General features: G+C 45.8%; 1 protein-coding gene across 1 annotated transcript; it reads left to right on the top strand.

Annotated features, from left to right (window-relative positions):
• The first annotated feature begins 381 nt into the window (after positions 1 to 381).
• On the top strand, positions 382 to 2,940 carry NHLH2 (nescient helix-loop-helix 2). The gene is given in 5 exon segments (XM_018074482.2): positions 382 to 585; positions 2,486 to 2,650; positions 2,653 to 2,733; positions 2,736 to 2,813; positions 2,816 to 2,940. Coding segments are annotated over 4 exon segments (429 nt in total). The 5' UTR covers positions 382 to 585; positions 2,486 to 2,505.
• The last annotated feature ends 11,541 nt before the right edge of the window (positions 2,941 to 14,481 follow it).

The raw sequence follows: 14,481 nt of genomic DNA, 5'->3' as shown, positions 1-14,481 counted from the left end.
CGGAACAAAGCGGCAGCGCGCGCCGGGCTCCGCGCCCCGGGCTCCGGCGTCCGGCCCGGCCCGGCGCGGCGCGCCGCCTGGAAAAAGAGAGCGACGGGGACGGGAGACAGGGAATAATCCCGAACGGTGCCGGTGCTGTCGCAGCATCCCTTTTGTTATTTATCGCGACCGGGGAAGAGGAGGAAGAAAAGCGGGGGAGACGGCACTTTTCCCTCTGTAAAACCGACTGGGCGCAGCCGCCGGGGCGCTTCATCCCGCTGCCCCGAATAAACGGGCGGAGGAGGACTTTGATGGGGGAAACGCTTTTTCCTCCCCTGATGCATCGTAAGTAACTTAAGTTGTTATTCCGCAAACAAACACGGCGATAACATCTCCTATCTCTGGAGCGCTGGAGGCCGCGGCGAGGGATGAGATCTGCCTTTACCCATCCGAGCAGGACACTTTTCCACTCGTAATTAATTTGATTTGATTTTGATTTTTTAATTTTTCCATGCTCCGCTCCCGGAGGGTCATTTGAACTCTAAAGGAATCGCCGAGGGGGCGAGGGGACCTGGAGAGAGAGGCTGTCCAAACGACTCCACCGAGGTAAGCAGCCTTAATAATATCTCCCTTTTGCAGGTAGCACGGGGGATGGATTTACTGTAATAACAACAACAACAAAAAAATAGAGACGGGGACAAAAAGTCTCTTTCTGGATCAGCTCGCTAAAACCCACCATACGGATAAAAACCCAAACCAAAGAGAAAAATTCAACTCACACTGCAGAGAAACCTCTAAGCAACTTTCTTCAGGAAGCACCTCTTTAATTGCCCGTTTTCGTACAACCGCGCTGCAAATCCTCCCTCTCTAGTGTGCTTTCACATGAGCCCCCTCGCTCGAATCCCAGCTGAAAGGTGATTTTAAACCTTTCTTATGCATCTTTTTGCCCCACGAGATCGCTGATACCTGACCTGCGCGCTAGCCGGGATTTTTCCCTACCCCTGCCTTGTGGGCCTGATTAGCGCTCCTTATTAAAAATCGAAGAGGAAGCGTCTCCGACGGCCCTGGCAAGAGGCGGCCCTTTCCCAGGGAAGGAAGCGCTCTCCTCTCGCCCTCCCCAGCGCTGGCCCCCTGCGCACCCCGGGGAGTGCCGAGCCCCGGCCCCCGTTGGAGCCCCGCTGGCCCGCCACGCGTGCCCTGCTTCTCGTCCCGTGGGGGGAGGCTTGGCTCTAGCCCTGCCTGGGAAGAATTACTCCTGCCCGTATTATTATTATTATTATTATTATTATTATTATTATTATTATTATTATTATATTTTTCCCAACCGGGTCTGCTGCCCGAGTGTGACTTTCCCTGGAAACTTTATGTGGAAATACTTGACAGTCTGAACTCGGGGGAAGGGAGGACGCGATGTTCCCTCCTCCCTCGGTCTCGCTCCCCACCTCACTCGACACCCCAGCCGTAAACACACACACACACACATACACGCGCACACACATTTGTGTCCAAGGTTATTCACTAGTTGCCTGATGTATTGTTTTATTACATGCCGGCATGTCCACGGACGCGCTCGGATTTGTATTGCTGTCTACATGACAGATGGTGCTCTGTGAGGCCGCAAGAAGATACGATTCAATTTTCTTTTGAAAGGCACGTTCGCGTTTATTTATTTATTTATTTAGCCTCCCCCCCTTTTCGCGCAGGGAGGGGAGAGGAGGGAAAATTTAAAAGGATGGAAAAGTTCTGCCGCAGCTTTGGGGTTTTGTTTCTTTTTGAATCCCACGCTTAGAAAACCGAGACTCTCCCAACATCCCCATTTGGCAACTGGTAAATCGCTATATGCACAATTAGCAGCAGGAAAAGTAAAAAAAAAGAAAACAGGAGTCCAAAGAAAAGAGTGGAGGGGACAGCCCAGCAAATACATCAGATCCCGTAGGGACTGGGGAAATAAATCTCCCCACTGGCCTTGTTATGCATGAGGAACCTTGATCTGTGTATTTAAAAGCATCATGTCTGTAGCCTGGATCCCGTAGAGGGTTACCGAAAGAGAAATGGTTAAGCAGAAATTGGTAGGCCAGAAAATGGCCAGAAAATTCGGGGTGGGGGACGGGAAATCGACATAATATTGAGCCACTGGATATTAGCTTGTTTGAAAAAAAAAATATATTCTATTACTGCTCTCCGGGCCTGTTCCTACACCCAAACAAGCGCCCGGAATAACGGCAGGGAGTATATTCCGCTGAAGCTGCCGTCAGACTCTAGAAAGGGAATGGTTAAATGAGGGGGCATCGTTTACCCCGATATTCCTCCCATTAGTACTCCTTGAAGGAGCCGCGACCCGCCCTCCCGCTGCCGGCCCGGCTCTCCCTAAGGCGGTACCGGTGCCGGGGGCAAGGCGCGGGGACCGGCATGTCCCTTGTGTCCGTGCCCGTGTCCCTGCCCCGTGCCTTGCCCCTGTATCCCCGGTGTCCTGACCCGCTCTCTCCGCTTTCTCTGTCCCGGGAAGGCTCCTCCGCCCCCTCCAAGATGATGCTTAGCCCGGACCAAGCCGCCGACTCTGACCACCCCTCCTCGGCGCCCTCCGACCCGGAGTCCCTGGGCGGCGCGGACGCCCAGGCTCTCAGCTGCTGCGTGTCCGACCCGGAGCCCGCCGAGGGCGGCGGCGGCGGCGAGCGCGAGGCGGCGGCGCGGGGGTTGTCGGCGGGGAGGCGTGGCGGGGCCGGCCGGGGTGCACCGCCGCGCTGAGGCGGGATGAGAACGGCGGCGGCGCCGCGCGACGGCCAAGTACCTGCCGGCCCCGCACCGTGAGCGGATGCCGCGTGGAGGCTTCAACCTGGCTTCGCCGAGTGCGCAAAGCTGCATGACCCACACTGCCCCCGAAAGAAGCTCTTCAAGATCGAGATCCTGCGCTCGCCATCATGCTACAGTCTCCTATCAGTCAACCACGTGCTGGACGTGTAGCGCCGGGCGGGCCCCGGAGCCCGGGACAGCCCCCGCAGGCCCCGCTCCGGCGCCGCGGGCAGCGCCTTCCCGGGGCGGGCGGCGGGGCGGGGGGGTCCCAATGCCTGCCCTCCCTCCCCGGGGGTGCTCCCGCCCGGCCGAAAGCCCGCTTTTCGAAGAGAAGTGTAAAACCGGATTGTTTCTTCAGGCTGTCAAGTGCCCCTTTATATATATCCAAAAACATCTACTTGTGACCTTAAACGTGTGACCCATGGGTGCAGTTAAAAATAACTATTTTTTATTTATGGTAGAAGGAGTTGACAATTTATTTTTTTCAAGATTTATTTATTTTTCAGAGTGGTGGCAATTTTACTTTGGATACTTCGTGCCAATTGGTTTCTATAGTCGGGTGTTTACACTTTCTTCTGTGGAATATTATGTTTGACTTTATGAGTGTTTGTTGGGATCAATACAGTGGTCATTTTCTTTTCTTTTTAATTTATTTTTTTCCCTCCAATTATATTGCACTTGTGTACTACAAACCTCCCCTCCCCTCCTGTTTATAAGTATATTTTATATATATCAAGGCATTTGTTCTTGACCTTTTTTCTTTATTTTCTTGTGTGGGATTGACAACCACTAGCACTTAACTAGAAGAGTTTTTTTAAAAGATTTGTTGTTACTCTGATCTATAGTTCTGTCTGAAAAGTACTTTGCAAATCGCTTATAAGGGAAGTAGTTTCTTTGTGAGTGTATATGTGCGTGTGTGTATACATGCATGTGTGTGGGAGTGAGCGTGGGCGTGTATGTGTGTGGTATATTTTTAGGAAAGGACATTTTTTCCTAAAAAAAAAAAGAAAAAAAAAAGAAAGAAAAGTAAATCCAGGACTGCTTTCCTTTGTGACAACCAAAAAAAAATCTATAACCTGAAAATGTTTCATGTTCTTTGCTGTGAATCTCTTAAAACAAGAAGCGCATTCTAGGGACAAAAGAGAAAAAGAAAAAACACATCTGCTATCCAAAGATTTTAGTCTTTTTCAGGGTTTTTTTGTGTGTCTCTGTTGCTTTATATAATGCAATATTTTGTAGTGAAAATAGATAAATCTGGTTTCTATCTGATGCGTTTTTCATATCTCTCATGAATGGTGAGCTGTTTTGCATATAAATAAAAGTATCAAATAAAAGCTGTTTTTTCCTAATTATTTTTCCCGTTGGTCTTTCTGTAAGACAGAGATGTGGTGCCCCTATGAATAAGGATTGCACAGGCTTCTCAAGTCGTGCGTGAGAAAGCTTCAACAGGTTACCTGCCTCTTCCTAGGGAGACTGGACTGCAGTCCTTCCCCCACATCTCCCTTGCTCCAGCCACTCTCAGCTGCCTGCCCTGCCAGAAATGCAGAGGAGAAACAGGACCCTTGCTGTCACTTTTTCCCAGTCACATCTTGACTGGCATCTGGTCATACATTTCAAAGTTCAGGCTGTACAATCCAATCTGATGCTTGCAAGCACCTGTTTTACCACCTTGCTCTTTGATATGTCTGACTTTGCCACCCAAATGTACATGTTTCATCCTGCTTGAATGCACTGGATTTTCTTGCTCTTGTTTAAATTCAGCTTTAATCCCTCTCTGGCCAGGTCTAATTCTACTGAAACCAAGGAAAAATCTTGAGCCCTTTCCCTACTTTAGAAAACCTCAACCATACCCTTTTATATAAGGCTTCACTGCCAAATCTTGTCATTTGAAACACAGAACAGATACAGACTCGATGGCAGACAGGTTATTACCTGAGTAATGTGAGATCTGTATACCATCCCATTTATTAAATCCTTTTCTTGTTTTCCACGAGAGGTTAATTTTACCTATAATTTGAATATTGCCGTTGACTCTGGAGGCTGCATCATCCATTGTTACTTGCTTTACCCTCCCCCCATCCTATTTTTATGGCTGACACTTTGCACAGCAGTTTAATTAAGTGTGATCTTGACCAATTGAAAAGCTCCATGCAGAAAACCTGTCAGAGACGCTGCTAATTCCACTTTCTACCAAGTGGGATGCTTGCCACGTCCCAAAGGAGCACACATTGGTTTGGTAGTTCAATGCACAGTTTTCAAGTCCTGCATCTTTTGGGGCTGAAATAACTCCACCAACTTTGGAGCTGGTTTCCTTTGGGACAGGCTTGTTTCTTAGGTTCAATATCTGGCACTGTGTAGAGTTTGATGGCAATTGCCCGAGCAATATTATAAATCCTGCTATCCAGCAAGCCTTCATGCTACCAGCATTTGTGAGGACCTAGTTAATAAAAAGATAACCATATTATTTCCTTCTTGACAGTGAGGAATGCATGTTTTAGGGAAGAGAGTGCTCTGCAATACCTGACTGTGAAATAGGGTGGCTGCAGTCACTGGCAGTTGATTCAAGCACACTGGTTGTGGGATAAGTAGGTGTGAACCCCACATTCCCCCTGGCCTCACTTCCCCCTCTGGGGGTCTTGCACATGTGTCAGGGCTGAGATAATGCTCAAGCAAGCTCCATGCAGTGAAGGTGTTGCAGATCAAGAAGCACTTACTAGCCCAGGGTCTCAAGATCCCAGCCGTGGGATGCCCAAGTGAGAAGCCAGTGAGGCCCCAGTGTTGCGAGCACAGAAGTGTGCAATGTGGACATGTGTGGGAACAGCTCAGATTTGGAAGTAAGAAAATCTTGTGGGTTGTTACATTTCTACCACCCCCTGAAACAACAGAGAGCCCACTTGCACTCAGAGAGAGGGCAGGAAGGGCTTTGCTTTTGGTGGTATCCACAGGATCAAGGCTCAAGTTTAACCTGCAGAAGGGTCAGGGCACCTGACCTGAAGATATGTCCTTTTCTTCCTAAGGTTGATATGATGGAAGACATTGCTTCTCCCTACAAGTCCTGTTTCACTTTCATACGCCCACCACCTTGTTTATATCCTCTCACCACCATAACAGCACCCCAACCACTTCTTTTTTTCCTGCTGGCACCAAAAAGGAAATCCTTTGTCATCTAGCAGTTGATAAGTGTTGAAAACAGAATGTAGGTTTTGCTTTGCCATTCCACCCCTTTTGTTTATTCTTGGGAAAGAGCTGAGTAGTATGTACATGATACAAGGCCAATATAATTCAAAAGCTGCATGGCTGTGTTCAAAAGTCTGGATTTATGACAACTTTAACTCCACCTCACTGCAAGTCTGAGTTAGATGGCAATGAAGTCTAATTATACAATCAAAATTACTTTGCCTATATCTATGGTTTCCTCATCAATAAAGGAATGAATAAACTTGAATGACAATAGGAGGAATGGGGTGGAACTGCTCAGTGGAAGTTTGTATCATGTGTGGCCAATCCAACAACTGGCAGGGAAGAGACACAGTTAATATTTCCTATTTTTTAAATTACATTCAGATACCTTTCTTTCACAACTAAGGAGGAGGTCATCCTACAGACCATGAAAGTGCACTCAAAGACAGAGAAGGCAGAGCACTACCTCTGGACCTTTAGCTACCTCTAACAGAGGTACCTCTAACAGAGGTACTTTAGGCCTGACTCAATCCAATACATAAAACATTGCATGGAAACCGCCAGCATTCACAGAGAACAAGTACTTCCAATAGACAGATCTAGAATATCCCAGTACAAGGGATATCCAGTGCACCCTTAACATGAGGTGATAACACCCATTAAGACACTTTTTCAGACCTATATAGACTCACAGGGACTTGGGGCAAAATACACATTCACATTGGTATGATTAGGGCATCTAATGCATTCATCTGAACCCTGGAAACAGATCCTGATCCTGATACAGCAAATGAGGACAGACAGTAAGCCAAAAATAACTCCTACAAATGAACATACTGATTTCCATAGGACTGTACAGCTAAGGGAGGACTGTATCTGAGTATCATACACTTTCCTAAGAGATTAAAACACCTAAAGCACAAAATATTCCAAAATGTGGGCTTGCATTTATGCTGCTATTACATATGCACATATAAAAGAAAGACTTTCTAGCCATAGACAGTGACTCACCAGCAAAGTGTATGGTACCCTGTGCATTCAGGATCACACTACTCCCCAGCCACAGAGTAGTGTCTTATTGCTTGTGTTAAAAAGTGAGTGAGTGAGATAGGATATTACCACTGCCACAGCAGATAAGTTCTGAGGGTCTTGGATGCGATTTGATATATTTGCTGTATTTCTAGCAAAGAGTATGTGCGTATGTATGAGAGAGAGGTGGGGGGGTAGGGAGCTGAAGAGGATGTGGTATATGAAACTCAACAAAGAAATGGACCTTTTCCATTATATAGCTGTGAGGAAATACCAGCAACATTTTATCTATCTATTCACATATCTACCCATCTAGCCATCCTGTAACCCAATTAACCCAGTTCTTTTAGGGTGAATAGATGTGTTCTGATATTAGCCATTATTTTTCACTACTCTCAGTTTATTCTCCAGGGTGGGACAGATCAATAAGCGCAGTAGCAACCGACCCAAAAGGAAAAGGCAATCTCCCAGTGCTTCTTATTTATTTCTTCAGAGTCGATTTCGTTTTTCCTGCCTCTTCCCCTGGTGACGGATTTTGCCTTTCCTGCCCAGAATGGCCGTGTTGTTTTATCCTGGGCTCTATTTGCATGTGAGCTTCAGATTCATCTTTGGCTCCTTGCACGGTTTGGGATGAGACCCTCCTGTCCCCAGAGAGGGGGGCAGGTGTTGCTCCAGTCGAGCGAATGGAACCAAATTACAGGACCGTCTGTCGCCTCCTCTGGGAGCCGGCAGAGGGAGGGGAAGAAGGGGAGGGGAGCGGGTTGCAGTATGACAGAAAAGAAAAGCAGAACATCATACTGATGCCGATAAGAGCTTGAAAACACGAGTTACCCCAGCCCACAGCCCCACCCAAAACCAGGCAGCAGCCACCTGAAAGAGAAATATTAGGAGCAAAGACAGAAATAAATTGAGTCACTGGGCTGGAATAACTCAGGCTTAAAATGAAAGAGAGCTCAGACTTCGTCCCCTTTCAGATACACAAGCACAGTCACAAAGTTGGGCCAGCTAATGCAGCTTTTTTCCCAGCTCACTGCAGTGCTCTTTGATGCCACCTCCTCTGTCCCTTCAGAGCAGGCTTCTCTGCTCACCACTTCTCTCCACCAAGTCCTCACGGCCCAGTTCTGCCAGCAGCTCCTGCTTCCCTCCCTCCAGCTGCTCCTTCTGGCCTCCCCACAGCCAACCTGCCCTTCAAGGTCCCTGAGAGTGGGACAACTGCACAGAAGTCCTGCTCCTTTGCCACCACCAGCAGCCCATCCCCTGCAGTGCAGCCAGTTCTTGCTCCCACAGGGAGCTTCTTGGTGCTGCAGCTCAGGGGCATAGTGACAGGGATGGTGTCTGGCTTCTAATCTGTGCACGCTTCTACCCAACTGACCTGAGAGAGCAGGTGATGTTACAGAAGTTACACCTCTCACCCACCCATTTGCTTAATGCATTCTTAGCAAATTAATACAGGATCCCCATCCACCACCCCCTCTCCCCCCCCGGCTTGTTTTTGATGCTTTTTTCCTCCCAAACACACAAGCATGCACACACACATTGGGGTGTGAAATGATAGCTCTCGGAGTGTTGGGGTACAGAGTCACTTTTAAAGCAACAGGTGACAGTTGTTCTGCTGTTCCTCACTGAAACATGAAGATGATCAGAGAAGAAAAAGCTTCTCTGCGGAGAATTCAGAGGAGATCTGGAAGAAGGGATGAAAAAAAGGTCATTAGACGTGCTTAAATCAAAGCAAAAGCAGTGTGAAGTGAAAGAGAGAAAGGCAGAAGAAGCCAGGTCACATAGGTGGAGGGTCCATATCAGGCAGAGACTGGGCACAGCATGAAGGATTTTGCATGAGGGTGGTGGGGTGTACATGTGAACCTGGGGAGCACGCAGAGGGAGCAATGAGGAAAGAAAAGCACCTGAGAAGACAGGCAGCAAACATGGGAAAAGATGGCAGCAGGAATTGTGAGGAAGGAGAATGATATGAGTGGCTGGGTAGAGCTGCAGATATGGGTGAATGGGGAGAATGTGCTCTGGCAAGTCAGAAGTAGCAGCTTGCTCAGGGGTTAGAAGCAAATTTGGCCCAGGAACAGACAGGCACCAGGCAGGAAGGGAACTGGAAGGAGTCGTTAACTAGACATTCAAAATTACTCAGGAGAGATCACCACAACTTTAATCATGACCGGAGGGATGGACTAGCACAGTAACATTTTTTCAAGGACCAAAAGACAAGGGGTTTGTCATATAACATTTATCCTCCAGAGAAATCCTCTGTCTCCTTGCTCAAAACGATTCTGTGCATAGAAGTGGCAGAAAGATTTGCAAACCCCAGGGCTAGAGCTCAGCAAGGACTCACAAACAAGATAAACACAAAGAAAGAAAGAAAAGAAATACAGAGCAGAGCAGGAGACAGCAGAATTCGCCTATGTGCAATCACAGCATTCAAAGACAACTCTTTCCCACATCTCAGACTCAATATTCCCAACATCAAGGGTCTTCTGACCATTTAAGCAATTTCAATATTTAAGATAGGCTTCAAGACTATCCCAGAAATTATTCTTATAGGTTAGAGCCACAAACCTGTATTGGACATTTGTTATTTGAAATAATAAAGAAAAGGGCTGACCATGAAAAATTGCAGAAGGACTAGACGAGATTGATAAAATAGCACAAGAAATTCAATCTAAATAAAGTGATAAGGTGATGCACATGGGAGAACATTTCTAACTTCACATATAACTGATAGATCCTGAACCAAACATAAAAGCAAGATCTTGTAGTTATGATATATTGCTTCATGCTAACATCAGCTTCGTTCTTTGTGTCACTGAAAAAGAAAATGAAATGCAAGGTATTATTATCATTGTTGAGAGAACAGAACAGGTAGAGAACAAGACAGAGAGCATCATTATGCCATTGCATAAAACCAAAGTAAGTCTGTATCCTGAATTCCATGTGCAGCTCTGGTTCTCCAGTCTCAGTAAGAATATAGCAAAATTCCAAAAGCACTGAGAATGGGAGCAAGGGTAACCTAAAGCATGGATTAGCTTCCGTACAGCAAATGACTAAGTGAAAAGGAATGAGCCAACAGTGATTTTACAGAAAGCCATCCTATCCCAGTTAAGAAGGGGATGGTGGAAAGGGATCAGTTGTTCCCTGTCTCTTCCAATATAATGTGATACCAGGAGGCGTCAAATGAAACTGTGGGATGCCAGGTTCAAAACAAACAAAAGGAGGTGTCTCATCACACCATGTGCAGTAAAGCTGTGGAGCTCCTTCCTCAGGATGTTGTGAAAGCAAAAATGTTGTACGAGTTCAAGGACAGAAGTTCACAGAAGAGAAGTCTGCTGAGGATTTTTAAATGTGTGAAAGTTGCTTCCAACTCAGGCTCTCCTCAAGCCACAAATGGCTGAAGGGCAGCAGACTTCTAGCAGGAAGTGTCATATATACCTCTACTATTGTGATATTCCCCAGGCATCTGCTTTTGGCTCCCATTTGAACTGGGATGCTGGGATAGGTGAATGTTCAATCTGCCTCCGTGTGCATCTTCATGATCTGAAGGAAGTAGATATCTGAGAGATGCCAACATCTTTCAAGCTTTGGTCTCTTCGAACCTGAACACAAAAGCTGACTGTGTGGTGAGTCCTCAGTGGGCCAATGTGACAAGATAAATACGATCTTTTAGATAGGGAGGGAGGAGGACTTGTTCCCTGGGGCAATAAGCATAACAAATGTGGTTTTCCTGAAAGTCAAAGGGTTGGAGTTTGTTGTCAGACACATAAAGATAAACCAACGGCAGTTCCACTCATCTCAAAGGAGTCATTTATGACTGTCAGCAGAATAACAATCCTAAGAAGGATCCTGAAGATAATCATGGTAGGATGGTCAAGTACAGTATGGGCTCCTGCCTTGAATTTGGTCCCAGTCTTCTTGTCCTGACATTTTTATTTTGACAGGACTGCCTTCTGAACAGGTAGGTCATATTAATCAGGGTCACAAATTCTTACCTTTCTTGGATTGGCCCAAGAAAACATAAGCTCAGGAGACGTTAAAATAAAATGGATCTAGCAAGATGTTTAAAATAAGAAAGGACAGCTGAGAGACTCAAGAGTTTAGATTCAGCCATTGTGGTTATCAAAACCTACCAAATTTTGACATACTTTGGATTCAAGCTTCAAAAAGGAGAAAGAAACATGGGAAAGGAAGGGGAGGTTAAATGGTAACACAGGAGGAGTGAGGACAATGGTGTACAGAACTATGAGGGGAATGGATGATCATCTTCTAAGCTCATCTGATTGGGGCTTTTCAGGTATTCAAAGACGTCTCAGACAAACAAGCAGTCTCAGACACCATATGTAGTTATTCAGACAATCCTAGCAGAGAGCAGCCTAAATTTTGTGTCCAGAGGCCACCTCCTGTATGAGCCAGGTCTTGTTGATCTGCTAGGTGTAGAGTCTTCAAAAGTGATTTGGCAACACTCACTCCTGTTTCCTTGACAGGGATACAGAACACAAAAAGGATCCAGAGATTTAGAAATTACCTTTAAATACAAAAATCACTTTCCTGTACATAGTCATATGACAGTCTCAAAGGCTACAGTCTTTAGTTCAGACTCCATCAGAGAAAGCATTGCTTTCAAATAGTGTCTTTAAAAACTGCAGAGCAGCCCCCCTGTCTCTTGTAGTTTGGCGCTCCCTGCACGAGGCTCAGCAGTGCCAAAGGATTCTTTGAGAAGACCTCACAGATTTCTTGACCTGTGAAGTATCTTCAGACAATGTGCAAAGTAAATCAGTGCAAGACTTTCCTACTCCATTTGCCCTGTTACAGTATCCAAGATTTTAACCTTACTCTGCAAAGGTAAATTTACCTCACTTGACCTTTTCTTGAATCATTCTTAAAGCAGCTCTCAATGATGTGTTTATATGCTTGACCTCCAGATGCTGACAATACCTCCTCTGTATCATTTTAAGACATCCAGGACTCTTGATACCACACAATTTGCTTCTCAGCAACATCCAAAAGATGAAAGTACTACATGAAAGAGGATTCAGAGTACATATTTACAAGCTCCCAGAGTGCATAGTGTTATAAGGGGCCAAGGCTAGGGTCAAATTCTGTTAGTCTCACAGGGATTCTAGCACAACACTGCATTGTAACCAAAAAGCCCCCTTGTATCATTTCTAAACATGCAGATGTTGTGAGTAGTCACTTAAATATTTTCACCAGAAATAGAGGTTCAGGTGAAGGCCAACACAATATGAACTACTGAGGCAGATTCTAGTGAGATGAGTATTTTGAAACCTCAAAATCTGAAACCCAAGGAGCATTCATCACCAATTACATTAGATGAACCAAAGCCTAAATGCATGGTGAAGCTTGTGCATGGCCTAACACACAGCCTCTCTAGGGTAGGGTTAAGCCACACTGGCGGGATGGCACAGAGAAACTTGCGTTGCTTGCTAGCATAAACAAGCTGTAATAGCATTCATTGCCTTTCTACTCAGACAAACCGCATTTAATTACCATGTGTCCAAGTTACAGTAATCTGGATGCAGATAGATCTGGAGTAAATTGAAAGGAAATGGATTTTACGTTACAATGTAGAAAGGAAAAGCACATTAAGATAAAGATGATTAGGTGGATTGGAAGAACCTTGTAAAAGATAATTGCATTCAAAACAATAGCATCTTCAGCAGGGGAATTTTTGTCATGTGAAAGTTATAACATGTCACACTCAGAGAAGTGTCCACACCAGATTGGCTCCTTCTTCCTTTGTATGGTGGCTCCTTAAGTTTCTCTAAGAGTTGCAGCTTCTGGCTTGACTGACACCAGCAAAGCCATTTCTCTAAATCTCTGAATCTCACAGTCAGTCTGGTATTTCTCTATGTCTCACATCCTCCTGGGAGACAACATATGCTTCCCTTTTCCACCCGATACGTGTTTAGACTGCAAATGCTCTGTCAGCAGTATAAGGACCTGACCCACACAGCGAGAAAATTTGCAACCTGCCGAGTCCCACCCTGTCTATGAAGCTGACCAGTCCCATCTAACTTCATCCCACCATGAGAAGGATAAAACCCCTTGGCTAACACAGGTGCTCGCTCAGTGCCAGGCAGTGACTGAGCCACTCTGGTACGTGCCTCTGGAGAAACAAGACCTGCTGTTACTGTTTGAGAGTAGTCACATGGGAATTTAATCACTCTTCCTAGCACTGACATCTGAAAAAGATGAAAAAGGGAGTTGAGCAGCCTGTGCATGCCCATCTGCAGTTAGCCAGTCTGTTAAGGCATTGTTAGATCCATCCACCAAACTAGGAACCAGCTTTCAGTCAGATCAGCATCCCAGGCTGTTTTGATCCAGAGCTGTGGGTTAGCCTTGCCTTATTGCTGGCCACTGCATTATGAGAGCAGAAACTCTCTCTAATTATGGAGTGTGAGTAAAAGTTTGCACCCTTCAGCAAGTACTCAGAAGCAAGTAGGTTACCATCCTTTTCTCCTACAGTGAGTACGACCTGAGTCTTTGTAGGCACTGCACCACAGCTGTTCTTGCCTGCTTGTCACAAAAGCCAGTTACTGATGTGCTTCACCATACAACGGGATCCCCGCTTGACATTCCTGCAGCACACAACTTGGAATAAATACCTACAAAAAGCAGAAATATCCACTGAGCATCTGGCTTAGGTGGTCCAACAATGCTGAGTCTATTGTGTCTTAATGTCTCCTTTGAGAGAGCAGCAGCATGGCTGGTAGGTAGCAGGAAGTCTGCTTGTTGCGGTCACGTTATGTCAACTGTCTTATCATGATACCACTGCCTTATTTGAGGCCCTTCCAAAACAGATAGCTTCCTCATTCCAGCTTCATTTTTACTCATATTGTGAGAAGCTGCTCATTTTTTCTTCACTGTATGTATCTACCTGGCAAGTCTATTTGACAACAGTCTTCCATGGTGGTAGGGCGAATCTCATCATTTGCAACTTTACCTCCTACCATAAGGAAGCATAATAGCAACTCCTGGGTCCATAAATTAGATATGACTTGTTTCATCTTGGCTTTTCCTATATTAGAGTCATCTGGGTCTCAGATTCCCAGTGTTTTTGTCAGGGTTTTTCTCATTCTTCAGTTTCCCATTGACCATGTGACTACCCACACTGATGTGGCACCACTCTGAACTGTAACAGTGCTAAGCATCTGATTGAGTCTGGGTCTGTGTCTTTCTGCAATAAGTACTTCAGTAGTCAATCCAGTAGATTGTGCAGTACAGATATTTTGGTGTCAGGTATATTGTATCCAAGAAATTGCTGGAAGAATTGCTTCCATGCATATGGAATCCCCCTGGTTGCAGGTTTTGGAATGGGTCCTTTATACCTTTTCAGAGTCAGCAGTATCTACAGGAAGGATTTTTCTTCAGACTTTTTCACTTCAGTCTCCATAAACCCTAGGCACAGCTGGTGCACAACACCTCTGATTTCTCATGGTTATTTGCCTGCCTTTCTTTTGGGATAATAGGAAGATCAATAGCACA

The sequence above is a fragment of the Manacus vitellinus genome, unplaced genomic scaffold (genome assembly GCF_001715985.3).
Source record: "Manacus vitellinus isolate BGI_N305 unplaced genomic scaffold, ASM171598v3 scaffold_28_pilon, whole genome shotgun sequence".
Taxonomy (NCBI): Eukaryota; Metazoa; Chordata; class Aves; order Passeriformes; family Pipridae; genus Manacus; species Manacus vitellinus.
This window is presented reverse-complemented; position numbering and strand designations above follow the sequence as displayed.